Source organism: Armigeres subalbatus, chromosome 2 (assembly GCF_024139115.2).
Source record: "Armigeres subalbatus isolate Guangzhou_Male chromosome 2, GZ_Asu_2, whole genome shotgun sequence".
Lineage (NCBI taxonomy): Eukaryota > Metazoa > Arthropoda > Insecta > Diptera > Culicidae > Armigeres > Armigeres subalbatus.
Genome location: NC_085140.1, coordinates 147,549,574 through 147,563,859, shown reverse-complemented (window position 1 = coordinate 147,563,859; position 14,286 = coordinate 147,549,574). Strand labels below are relative to the sequence as shown.

Sequence of the window (14,286 nt, the reverse complement as noted above, 5' to 3'; positions counted from 1 at the left end):
CTTGAAGGCATCCATGTCGTTCAAGAGCTACTTCTAGAGTTTCAAAATTGGCCTAACGCTAGATATAAAATGAAATACACTTTCGTTCAGATAGAAAAATAATTAACCAAAAATAAAATTTGAACAAGATGGAGTATTTCATCGGAATCTAAAGACATTCATCATCATCGTCGTGAGGATTATTCTGGGTTATCACAAAATCTTTCAAATTAGTTATAGTACAATAATGAAAAAATGACAATATTTCAACCTACCTCAAAATGTCAGTCTCTTTCTCGTAATGGTAGCTCTCGTCGAATTTCCCCATCATCTCATTGAGCGTCGCATCCTCGTCACTGTCCAAGTTGGAGCAATAAGTCGTCGCCTTGCTGTCCATCCGGGACAGATCGACACCCTTCTTTGCGCTCCGTGGTGTCAGCATTTTCTTGCTAATCACTTTCTCCGTCGAGGAACTGGAGTCGGAATCCGACAGAGCATTCAGTTTCCTGCAAAGATGAAACCAATTTATCTCAACCTTTTCTGTCAGTTAATTGGCTCTATCAGACTCGTACTTGGAATCTTTCTTATTGTCATCGGTGCCACTGCTGGACTTGATGCCGGACGAGGTCGTTGAGCCGGAGTCTTGGTCCGCCTTCTTCAGACTAACACCGGCCAAAGATCCGTCCAGCGTCGTCAACCAAGGATTCGTTCGGATGCGACACCGCTGCCTGGGAGACGGGGCTAAAAATATAGAAAAGCATCCTCTATTCATAAAACAGAACTTATCATTAGCCAAAAGGGGCCAATTGTTCGCGTACATTCAATGCTCCGGTAATGCTGCATGCCAAGGTTTTTCTGCATGATAGGGCTCATGGCGACTGCGTTTGGCATTGGTTGATGCTGTTGCTGCGATAGGGCGCCATTGTTGTTACAACAAGCGACGCTGTTGTTGTTGTTGTTGGTGGTGCTGTTCTTCAGAATTGCCATTCCGGTGGTGCCCTTTCCGGTAGCAGCTTTCACCAAATCATAAGACTCGCTGGTGCACTTTCTTGGCGAAAGACACGGCTGCAATGAGACATAAGCAAGCAGAAGATGTTATTTTAGACCGAGAACACAGCACTGGGAATGCGAATCAGATAAATAATCGCGGGTGGCAGCTTCCTGGATTTCATTTTCCGTATTGAAAGGAATTTCCCTTAAGTGCATTTCCGTTTCATGCTCCAGTAAATGTTTTACCATCTTATCTTTAGAGTATTGCATTGCGGTGGGGTTATGGCAGAATGACACTTTCCTTCCTATTCAAATGAGAAAGCTTCTGCTGCACACAATTTCCAGTAGGGGTTATATGCTCCCCGGGGCAAAACGGCCCTTTGGCATTTTTGATTACATTTTCGGCAGTTTTTCGAAAGTATTTACTGCAGAGCATGTAGCTCGGATCTCGAACTAGCAACTCCTTAATAAACATTTTTAAAAGTATTCCTGGAACACCGCTAAAAATGCCAAAAGGTCGTTTTGCCCCGGGGGTGCATATTACCCCAGTTTACCCTAAATCTCATTCATGTGAAATATGATGAATAAAAAATGCACGTTTTAATGCTTGCCACAAAGTATCAAATTTTTAAAGGCATCGAAATTAAATTCTTTTGCGACCATTTTGTATATGAATCTCTCAAAATGTGTGCATTATGTATGAACAAGAACTAATCCAAATTGCCCAGCATTATGCATACTTATCAAATGGTGCAAAGTATGTCTCGCTGATTTCGAATGCATAAATGGCAGTTGTTTTTTGAGAACTACTATATGAAAAGTTTATACTCCAATGATGATGGAAAAAATGCTTCTTACTGTAAGAACAAGAAGATCCCAGAAATAGTTTCAGTTTACGAATTTCTTAACTTTTAAAAATAATTACTTAAAACCAAGGACGAACGCAAAAAGTTCAAGCCATTAAATAATACTTTCATCTATAAGCTCACCTGAAGGTTATAACTTTCCGATGAAAGCATTTGCTATTTGACGTCGATTTTTTGACATTCGAAGTTTTTCTCTTCGAAGTTCTCTTTAAAGAAGGGCACAGACTAGAGTGCGCCAATCATCGAGGAATAACTCTCCTTAATTCGGCGTACACAATTATGTCCCGTATTTTGTTCAACAGATTGAGACCGCTTGATGAGTCCTTCGTCGGCGAATACCAAGCAGGTCTTCGTGAGGGTCGATCAACGACGGATCAAATGTTGACCCTGAGACAAATCCTTGATTAATTCCGGGAATACAAATTGCAGACACATCATCTGTTTATTGATTTCAAGGCGGCGTACGATTCAGTGAAACGGAATGAATTATGGAAAATTATACCAGAACATGGTTTTCCGGCGAAACTGATACGGCCGATTTTTACAACGCTGGACGGATCGAAATCAAGTGTAAGGGTTGCGGATGAAATACCGCCATCATTTGTTACCTTAGATGGATTAAGGCAGGGTGATGCACTCTTCAAAATAGCGTTCGATGGAGCGATTAGGAGAACTGGTGTGCAAAAAAGCGGTACCATTATCACAAGATCGCATATGCTCCTGGGATTTGCGGACGATATCGATATTATCGGGATTGATCACCGTGCCGTGGAAGAGGCTTTTGCTCCTTTTAAAAGGGAGACATCGAGGATTGGACTCACGGTTAATACCAGCCAAACCAAATACATGGGCGATGCCAATCAACGTGGGTTCATTAGTGGTGGTGCTAGTGAAATGGTGCTGGATGGTGAAAAATTTGAAGTCGTAGAAGAATTTGTACATCTTGGAACATTAGTGACGTGCGATAATGATGTTACCCGTGAGGTGAAAAGGCATATTACGGACTTCGTAACCAGCTTATGTCCCGTAGTCTGCAAACGAAGACAAAATTCGCGCTGTATACTACCCTGATTCTTCCGGTGGATTTATACGGCCATAAAACATAAACTTAACGGAGGCTGATCGGAGAGCTTTTAGAGTGTTTGAGCGTAAGGTGCTGCGGACAATACTCGGCGGTAAACAGGAGAACGGTATCTGGCGGCGTCGGATGAATCACGAGTTGTACCAGGTGTATGAAGGGCTGGACATTATTAAGCTTATACAACACGGCAGACTACGGTGGGCTGGACACGTTGTTCATATACCGGAAGAACGTCAAGTGAAGATAGTATTTGGTATAGAACTCAGAAGCGGTCACAAGCTTCGTGGAAGGAAGCGTACACGATGGCTTTTTGCAGTTGAAGAGGACCTGAGGGCGCTCAATGTTCAGGGCGACTGGAAGCGTTTGGCCCAGGATCGAGTCCAGTGTAAAAGGATACTCCATTCGGTGTAGGTTCATTGAAGAGCTGTAGCCCCTCAAGTATCAAGTAAGTAAGTAGTAAAAGGGATCCACCGGATAGAGGTGTGCGCCGCCACGCCACGCCGTCGCCGGCGGTATTTTTGCTTGTCATAAGACGAGTTTGTACAAGATTCTCTTGTCTTATGACAAGTGAAGACATTCCACTAAAAAGATCAAAATAATTTTCTTAACAAAGATATTTTTGCGTCTGCGCGCCGCTGCACTGAGGAGTACTTCACCCCAAATCCTGGCCAAAAGTCAAAAACAAAAATATTAGATATTTCCATATAATTTTTCGTTTTTTGAACTCTCAAATAGTTATATTAATTTGCTAAAGGATTTTTGAAACAATATTGTTTACTTGTAAGGAATGCAGACTGTCAAAACTTTACCATAATTTCAATGCTAGTTTAATCGCAACTGTGCACGTTTTTGTGTGTTTTTCTTGGTTATTAGTGATTTTGAAGAAGGAAATCAATATAGGTAGCAATGATGAGAGTATGTAAAACGTTTTGAAGGATGATTCGATCTGAAACCGTTTTCAGGTGATTCATAATCATAGTGTTATTTGCTAGCCTTTTTCTACCTTTTTAACAATAATATGATTTACAAAATAAAACTTTTAATTAGGTTCCAAACCCGTCCAAGCAACAAAATTGTCAGCGTTGGAAAGATTGGAGTTTCCTTAAAAAGCTCCACAAAACACATTTCACGCATCCTCACGCAATCGTGACTTATTTGTATTTTAATAAAGTGAAATTTTCTAAAAAGCTAGTCAAGAAGATAAATAATCTTGGTTTTGTGAGACAAAGCTCACATAAATTATGTTCCAAAAAAGAGTAAGGCCAAAAATTTAGTAAGTAATAATAATCAAAGAATGAAGAATAACATAAGAAAGATCATACTCATTGACGGATCCAGAGGTGGGCACCACTCGTCGCAAGCACACTGTAGTTCTCAAAGACAGCGTTCTTGCGCCAAGTGATGCTTTATCAAATAACAATAAATGACGCCGCCAGTGGTCATACTAAACTGCTATGAAGGCAAAAAGCATAAAAACAAAAAAAAATACTTTGCTGTTTATAATGAATGCATTTACAGACCATAAAATGATTGGCATAGTTTTGGCCACGCTTTTACACTACGTACTCCTATGTGCGCCGTTTGAAATCTGTCACGCCACTGATCTATAATTTTTCACGCCGATTCAAATTTGTAGATGTTTTTATTCCACGTTAACACTACACAACAACTAAAAACAGCTAAATCGAACAAGTTATCATTGGTTTCCACACGAATAAAAAATAAGAAGACATAGTAAATAAACGATATGTCAGCGAGCTGGCTTCTCTCGCTCTCAGGTCAAAATAGTCGTTTGTCAGAAAGGGCCATTTGGTCGGAATGTACATTCGACAGAAAGTGAGTTCAGTTGAATATTATTTTTCCGAAAAAGTCGTATAGCCGACTGATTGTTTGGCAGAAAGGACATTTTCGGGCCAAATGACTCTTTCTGCTAAAACATCCTTCTACCAAACGACATTTTCGACCAAATGATCTATTCGATCAAACGACATTTCCGGTCAAACGATTATTTTAGGTAAACGGCAGATTTAGTTAAATAATCTGTGAGGGCAAACAACTTTTTGGCCAAATTGCCATCGTTTGGCATTTGGCGGAAAGCCAATTGTTCGAATGCTAATTGGCCGGAACGGTTATTAGGAAATGGTTTGGACGAAAATGTCATTTGACCGAAAAGACATTCGGCCAAACGACGGAAAGTGACGATTAGGCGGAGGTCACAAGGCCGAAAGGTGTTCGGCCGAATATATCTTTTGGCCTAATCCTATCTGGCCAAAAATTTTGTTTAACCGAAATGGGCATACCAATTAAAAATTGGGCATAGGATCGAAAATATCGTTTGGCTGGTCATTTGGTTGAAAAAGTCGTTGGGACAAATAGGTCACTTGACCGAAAATGCCGTTTTCCAAAATGGTCCTCTGGACCAGTGGTGCGAATTCTCAATCTCAGTGACTGAAATTTGATGGATATTGATACCATTCCCTCTTCACACTCACTTCCTAGCAGTGGAAACTGAAAATGGTTAGCAACATCAATCAAAGATAAAGTAAACAAAAGACCTCTCTTCTCATTGCACACGCAGCCCGCACTGACAGTCTATTCAGTTCACTCGCTGCTGTGTGAATGCGACGGCCCTATATAAATGCATGGGTGAATACTATCACTTGAAAGACAATGACAGGAAATTTGTGCCGAATGAGCATCAGCTTCAGCCCGCTGTTGGCAAACCGAGTTTGCTAAGCTACTCCTGCTTTGTTGTTCTGACTGAAAGGCACCGTCATAGGCAAAGAGGAGCAGAGAAAAATACAAAACAAAAGAATCACACTCAGCAGGCATTGTTGATAAATTGCACCACTGCTCTGGACAAACGGGTCAAAATGTTTTACCATAAACTAGGCAGAAGAAAATAGCATAATTATAACAAATCTTGATTCGATGGTAAAATTATATATAGACTTGATTGTTATATAAGATAAAAGATCAGACGACAATATCAATATTTTGCACTAAGCTACTAGTTTATTTTTATCAATAGCATAACTTAGTATTAAAATGATTTTCCAGTGCAAATTTGTGACATTGTTGCCTGTTCTTTTATTTCTTAGACCAATCGAGTCCATATGATGTTTTGTTATTCAATTCATGGCTTCTGTCCGGGAACACCCGTTCAGCAAATGAAATTTTCGGCAAAATGACTCATTCGAACAAATGGCATTTTCTGTCAATCAATCATTTCAGCCGAACGGCATTTTCGGCCAGATGACTTATTCGGTCAAACTACCATTTTGGCCTAATGATCAGTGAGGGTAAACGTTTTGGCCAAATGAAATTTTCCGCCAAACCGTTTTCGGTTTAATAACCGTTTCGACCGAACGTTCATTTCGGATCGAGGACTTTCGGTAACACGTTATTCGATAAAATAGCTTTCCACCGAAAGATTTTGTCAAATGACCCTTTCTTCTATTTAAAAATTTCCCGTGGAATTGCAAAAAAATCTCACGGTCCAAAAAAACTCCGAAAAACTTTCCCGTTCAAATACCGCAAAGTTTTCCAAAACAATTTTAGAATTTCACGTAGAAATTTAGAAGTTCTAGTAGAATTTCCGAAAAATTCGTCGTGGAAATTGTGAAAAAAATTCCGAAGGAATTTAAAAATGCGCGCCAAATGCAAAGAATTTCGTATCGAAATTCCGAATCATGTTCCGTTTAACATATTTTTTTGTTGAAATCCCGATTTTGGGTTCTGAAGAATTTTCCGTGGAAAGTTCATGAAAATTACAGAGAGCTTCCCATGAAAACTTTTCCCTCGGATACTTCGAAGAATTTTCTGTGTAAATTTTAAAGAACAATCAACATAAATTCCAAAAAACTTTCATATTTTAAACAATTTAACCTTCCGGGACTCGCACCGTTGTAAAAAGTACAACAGCTTCAATAAAAGTTCGCCTATCGTTCACAAGAGGGGCGGGACCGCATGAGTGATCCAGGATCATGCGAATCCCGGAAGGTTAATATAGAAATTTAGAACAATTTCCTGAAGAATTTCTTAAGTAAATTCCGGATAATTTTCTAGGGAATGCCAAACAATTTTCCTTGGAAATTCCAAAAACCTTCTCCTTGAAATTCCAAAGAAATTATCATGAAAACTTCAAAGTAGTTCCCGTGGAAAATCCAAAAATAATTTTCAAATAAGTATTTTGGAAGTTTGTCGCAAGTTTCACATTTCTAATAGGTTAATTTACCAATTTTATAAACTAACAACTTTGATTTTTTGCTATAACATCGTTAACATACAAAAACACATTGGGTCTATGCTGCATTGTCCCATGTTGGAATTGATAGAAAAACCTAAACTCGAGTCAATGGTATCCTACTGAAAAATTACGTTCTCATCTAACGATAATGTAGACTGAAAAACGTCTACATACATAAATTGTGATTCAGAACCAGTTCCAGAAAAGTTGGAATGGGGCCAATTGGCTCGAATTCGAAATTTTTGATCAAAAGTGACATGGGACAATTAAACGAAGAACGGAAGTATGCTTTGAACACAAATAGTTGAAGCCAAAGTTTTCCTAAATGGCAGTCCAATTTCCATCAGGATATTCGCTTACTACCTTAACAGCAATTGCAGAACTATTAAGGAATTTTATTCTATAATTGTTTCGTTGTTTTGAGTCAAGCATCGTTCTTTTGTTGCCTGTAATCCATTGTTTGGAATTTCTCGTAAGGCGACTACTATCAGGGAAATCCATAAAAAAATTAACCTCTACTGTTCCTTTTTCACCCGCACGCGAATGTAGAATATCTACTCTAAACGGGGGAGGATGTGTGGGGAGGGGTATTGTTTAGTTAACGATCAGTCAACCCTTGTGGGAATCGTGGATTGCCCAGTGAAAAGCAATGACAGCTAGTTTTTAATATAGAGTGCTTTACTTTTAGATTCAGGATCAATTAAACTTAAATACTTCCTTCTTCTTCTTCTTCTTATTGGCATTACATCCCACACTGGGACAGAGCCAATACTTCCTTCACTATGATCTAAATACCGCTGACCTCTCGCCACTCTGAACACCGAACCTCGCCAAAGAATGAAAAATGAGTTGATATCTGTCAAAAGTAGAGCGAGCAGAGGTATTCGATAATTATTGAAATGTTACTTTTAAGTTTAATTTCAGTTCAATTTTCTAAATGAGACAGATCCTGAGTATGTTTTCTCTCATTCGGCTTCGATAAAACGACGCTTTTAGGAAGTTATAGCTAAATTGGTCAGGGTTTAGAAAGAAAATATATTATTGTCCCCTGTACCGGACGTTACAAGATAAAATTATTTTATTAACCTGATGCATTAGATTAAAAACTAAAATCTACATTGTCTTTCATTTGTTTTATTTCGAAAAATAAGTCATCGCGAAATTTCAGGTTCACTGTATTGGCTGACGGCGAAATTTTGACAATGTGGCCGCAAATTTCCACTACCGCTTAAGTTGGAAATTCTCCCCTGTTTCCGTGCAAGTTAGACGTATGGTCCGGATTGCTATTAAGTGATAGTTAGTGAATTCGTACAATCCATAAACGGTACGCAGAATTCAACCGTGCCACAAACGTGTGGAGAATACAGTCCTGTTAGTGGCATTCATCACGAACGTCTACTAGTAGACTAGTAGCTAGACCCTGCCTGGGAAAACCAGTGCTCTAGTACGAGTGGAAGCAAGTCTGACATTCCTCGGCGGGAATCAAGCCAACCATCAAAGCTACAGCAACGTAGATCAACCTTGTGAAATACCTCCAATAAAGCCAGGCCTGCTTCGAGTCGGTTGATCGTCGTAGCCTCGATTGTATAATGAATGTGCGTACACAGATAGAAAAATCCACTGAAATTTACGCCAAAAATCATGCACATAAATGGAACGTCATTATTAGCGTAATTCCACAACGGATATAGCCTAAATGTATACAATATTTGACGTGAATCGTCCATATTGCATGCAAGTTGTAAGCAATCTTGTTAGGGAGAGGGCCATTTCAGCGAAGAATAGCGTAAATTTCCGCATGGCAAGTTTTACGCACTGTTTACTTTTCATTATTTTTTTCTGTGTACCACGTATGCAACCGGGCATGTGATCGTTTCCTTTCTCCTCCTTTCATCGACACCACATCAAAGGCCGACGAGCAGCTGCAAATTAAAAATCGGAACCAAAAATTGTAAACATCACTCCCTCCTACCCCCTAAAAAACGTAGAATTACTCAATTAAAAACTACTACACTTGGAAAAGAAATAGAGCATTCCCAAGCAGGTAATTTGGCCTTGCATGTTGTCCGCTGGTTGGCAGGTAAGTATGAGGTTGTTCTGTCTTCCGTGATGTTTAAAACCGACCCTGAGAGAGCACCCAAGTTAAGCTGGCCGAGACTTCCCAGCCTCTTGAAAGAAGGTTTCCGAACCTCTTAAGAGGAGGCTTCCGAAGCTTTTGAAAGGAGGCTTCCAGGCTTCACAAAAGGGGGCTTCCCGGCCTCTTAAAAGGAGGTCTCTGAACCTCTTGAAAGTAGGTTTCCGAACCTTTTGGAAGTAGGCTTCCAAGCCTCTTGAAAGGAGTCCTTCGATCCTCTTGAAAGGAGGCTTTCAAGAAGCGTAGAAGGATGCGTCCAACCCTCTTGCAACCAAGCAACTGCGCTTTTCGAAAAAAAGGCTTCATGTTTCTCAAATAGAGACTTCTGAACGTGTAGACTCTAAATTTCAGTTCAGAAGCATATTCTTAATATATCATTCAACATTTTGTCTCGATCATGTAGATTGCATAGAAGATTTTTAAAATTTGTTCATTCGTAGCTCTGCCCTTTTGATTTTTTAAATTTTATTTATGCGTTTTTTAATTCTTAGATTAAGTTTAACACAGACTGCCGTTTTGCTCTTTTGTCCACAGCCCAAAAAAACACTTTTCGAGTAGTCGATCGAATGGATCACAAATTGTACCGGATATCCCTCAAACCCATTACTGAGAATATCCTACGCATGAATTCATATGAATATATTTTCGTTTTCCTTATACGAATAAAATATCGCAAGTCAGTCAAAAAGGCGCTTGGTGCGGTTTTGCAGAACCTCGACCAAATGGCTTGAAAGTCGATGACAGCAGCTCTCCGTGGGTACGTGTACACGCCACGGAGATCTGACGAGAAGAGGCCAAGTCATGGCATGCTGCTCACCGATTGAAACGCTGCTGTGTTAAAATATAATCACACGATGATGGTAACTTAATCAAACCTCACATTCCCACTTTTCTCTTATACAAAAAGGCAATAAAAATCCTCTGGCATAGGACGTAATATTTTTGTTTCTAAGTTATTTGCGTGAGACGAAGATGAACAATGGACATGTTGCTTTTAAGAAACCGATTAATTCCTTTGAAAACTGAACTCCAAAATAAACTTTTCTCAACATCGTGGTTTTTAATCGCACAACAACGATATGATAGTTAAAAGATTGTATCGTTTAAATGTTAGACTAAATTGGTACCTACTGATATGATATTGATCTCTCAAGAAACATTATAGATTGCAGCAAAAATCCAAATAACTTATTCCGTTTATTTTATCCTATACTATAAGCCTCGTGTATAGTAAAACCATCAAGCTGACCTTCATCATATCGATTTTGAATTTCCGAACAACCGCCTAGAAAATGATATATTTTTTAAATTTCGTAGGGATATCCTACTTGAATGCGGTGTTATGATGATGATGATGATGATGATACTACCATCTATTGTAGCAAGGCACCTGCCGATAGCACTGGCCATATCTGACAAACGATTCGACCATGATTATACTACTGTTTGTATTTCATCAGACTCCTGTATGAAGGGCCAAAAATGGGTGGGGTGGTTCCATAAGCAGAGACACTTATGCGAATCCACGGGATGAATAGAGAATCTCCTTCCAGAAGAAAGTTCGTACATACAATATTATAATCTAGCCCTCGTTTCCCAGATTGACCCAATAGATGGGGAGAAGAGCCCGCCCTTTATCCACGAGATGTTAACAATAGGAAGTTGGCGATTCCACTCTTCCTATCCAAATCGCTTCAATCGGGTGCCCTGATGGTTATTTTATGTTATATATGTAATCATGTAGTTAGAATATCATTCGGTAAATATATATAATATAATGGAATTCTCTCACCAAGTTTCAATTTGACCTTTCTTCAATACCAGCTAGTTTTAGTCTTCAGAGATGCAGAACCAACAGTTCGTCAAGCAATGTCCTGGTTTAAATCGGGGATATGCTTCGTTCTGGTTCAACGATCGCGAAAATAGGCTTCTTGATTTCTGGAAAGACGAAATAAAAAGACGGATGGCAGTATCATACATAATGACATGAGCGTTTTTATTGAAAACAAATAAACATATGAAGTAATGTAACAATGTGAATTCTACAAACATAATGAAAATATAAAACATTCAAACTTCCATGAGCCATAATTGACAGGGTTATCTATTCATGAGAATATCACGATCAGAATTAGAAATTGCTGTTTAACATTGGAATCGTTGTGCTCAAAAATAGGGAGTTTATGCAATGCTTTTGAAGTATATGAAGTATATATATGGTGAAAGCTATCTAGCAATAATGAAATCATTGACAAATCAATCTTCTGTGTCTTTTTCTATTTGTATAGAAGTCAAGTTTTACAATATTTAAAGTTGAAATTATCGAATTTTTAACAGTGCAATTTTGCCGAGGCTGTCTTTCTCATCATAATAATAAACAGTTTGGTTATATCGCTGAATATAGTGGCATAATAAAATATAATACACTGGATTTTGTTTTTACACGATTTACATTTTCTCAATTTTCCACTCATTCCAAATGTTTAACGTATATTAATTGTCATGTGATTTTTCTTTGATTTATTCTGGATTTTTTGAAACATGTTGCGAAGAGATTGGGTGCAATTTGAAGTCACACGATCAAAAATATGAGCGAAAAAAAATCGTGTAAAAACAAAATCCTGTGTATTTTATAACTGACACTCTCGTTGCAATGTAGTATGACTTTTAGAAAAAGTAACATAATGTGATTAGATAGGTTATATCTATAAAGTTAAACCACCGACTAACCGACGTGTCACCCCATGGAAAATATTATCAATTCAGTAGAAAACCGAATTAGCCGCCAACGAAGTTGGATCCCTCTCACAATCTATACGTCAAATGTAATCTCGGAAGTGGTGCGCTGTATAGCGCATCACCAAATGAAAACAGCGCACCACTTCCGAAGTTAGGTTTAGCGTACGGATTGTGAGAAAAATCCAACCTCGCTAATCGCCCACTTCGGTTCTCTACCCAATTGATAATAATTGAAATTTGCTGCCCACGACGCCATAATGAAAAATCATCGAACACTACCACCACCCCCATAATGGCTCGCGAAGTTTTCGTAGCTCAGCCACCAACCTACGTGTATTAACAATGCAGCGTAGTTGTGTCTTAGCTTATTTGACAGTAGCGATCGCCCGCAAAAGCGAATGACCATTAAAAGTGTGGGACATCAGAGAGCGCCAGTGACACGTCGGTTCGTCGGTGGTTAAACTATGGATACTTGTTCAATGAAACAGAATAATAGAATGGTAATATATACTTATTCAATAGAAATAATGAAGACGCGGAATTACTCATGCAGACCTACAGACAAATTGGGGCTCAATGCTTTTACTTATTTCGTCAAATCGCCCATTCCGCGTTCCATACATATTGCAGTTTGCGTTGAGTTCGCCAAATGCACGAAGTTGCAGCAAAGGGGCCGTCCAGAAACCACGTGGTCATATTTTTGAAGATTTTTAACCCCCCCTCCCCCCATGTGGCTTATCGTGGTCATTTGGCAGACCCCCCCTCCCCCCCCTATGACCACGTGGTTTTTTCAAAAACCAAAAAATTTTAAAAAAAACTTATATAACTAAAACATATGGTTAACCCGATCAATTTTGAAGATGAAAAAAAACAGAAATTTCAACTGATTCAAAATCAAACTAAACCCAGCATGGAAATTATAAATTTTTATGAATTCTAACATTTTGATGATGTTATCATGTTGTAATCTGTATCAGGTATTAGGATATCTAGAACTCGCACACCTTCGATGCATAAGGATACGAAAAAAATGTGGACTCGCGAATATGTTATAAAAATTTCTAATGGCTTAGAAACTTTCCAAATTATTCCTATATTTTTTAATTTTTTGGCATTGAATGCTAGTTTTCATTTTATTTCTACAGTCTTCAATATCTTTGGGTTCCTTTTGGTATTCTAGAATTTATATATCCTACTTGAATGCGGTGTTATAGCCAATAACTCCAAACTAATAGCGTTGTGAAAGCTGGCAACATTTTTAATACCGTAAATTTCGGATATCTGATCCAACAGGTAATTCGCTATGACTACTAAATCAGTGAATTCCAAAATAAACTTCAAGATAATATATTTTGCCTACTTTGAAGTATACGATAGTTCTCCATATCTCTCAAATTTCGTTAGAATTTGCTCAACTGGTAGTCTCATGTACACTAAAGCCGCCAAGTGTATATATTTCATACCAAATACAATGCTTCCAGGACTCACCTTGTCATTTTATGGATCGTGAACCCTTTTCTCGGCTGTCTCCCAGAAGGGCCTTGTGGTGTTCCAAACCCCAAACCATTCTCCAGCGGTGCTACGCGCCTTGGGGTTTTCCAAGCCACAATCAATTCTCGCGTGATTTTTGAAAACGTCGTAAGTCCAAATGAGAGACTCTCTTTCATTACGCTCTCTATTGCTAATATCTAGGCTAGTTTAAAATTTGTTGCAATATTTTCACCTCAGCACACTAGACAAAGCTATTTTCTTCAGATCGGTGCTGGAAAATCCAATGTAAATGTTAGTATGGCTTTGTCATAATCGAAAGAGAAAGTAAACATAGAGAGCCTCTCTTTTGGACTTACGACGTTTTCAAAAATCACGCGAGAATTTTCAGCGGTCTTCCAGACGCGCTGTATGACTTTCCAAACCACAATTCATTTTCAGCGGATTTTCTTGAACACAATCCATTTTCCAGCGGTCTTCCAGACGCGCTTTGTAATTTTCTAAGCCACAATCCATTTTCCAGCGGTCTTCCAGACGCACTTTGTGGCAATACAAATCGCCTTACCTTATGATTCTTTAAACCATCAATTATTTAACCACTTGAATACAGCTCACTTTTTGAAATCAGCGTCAGTATACAAAAAATAACCTAGCAGGATTGCCAAAATGTGTGACCCCAAATGGCCTGAGCGAAATCCAATGACAGCAGCTCTTCGTGGGTGCGTGTGCACGCCACGGAGATCTGACGAGAAGATGCCGC

General features: G+C 38.9%; 1 protein-coding gene across 5 annotated transcripts in view; it reads right to left on the bottom strand.

Moving 5' to 3' along the window:
• Window positions 1–14,286, bottom strand: part of LOC134210979 (uncharacterized) — a 331,489-nt gene that overhangs the window by 23,216 nt on the left and 293,987 nt on the right. For all 5 annotated transcript variants that reach the window (XM_062687456.1, XM_062687455.1, XM_062687459.1 and 2 more), the window contains 3 exons: window positions 798–1,044; window positions 552–720; window positions 255–485 (listed from right to left, as the gene is read on the bottom strand). In XM_062687456.1, coding sequence (XP_062543440.1) covers window positions 255–485; window positions 552–720; window positions 798–1,044 — 647 coding nt within the window. The remainder of the gene's footprint in view (window positions 1–254; window positions 486–551; window positions 721–797; window positions 1,045–14,286) is intronic.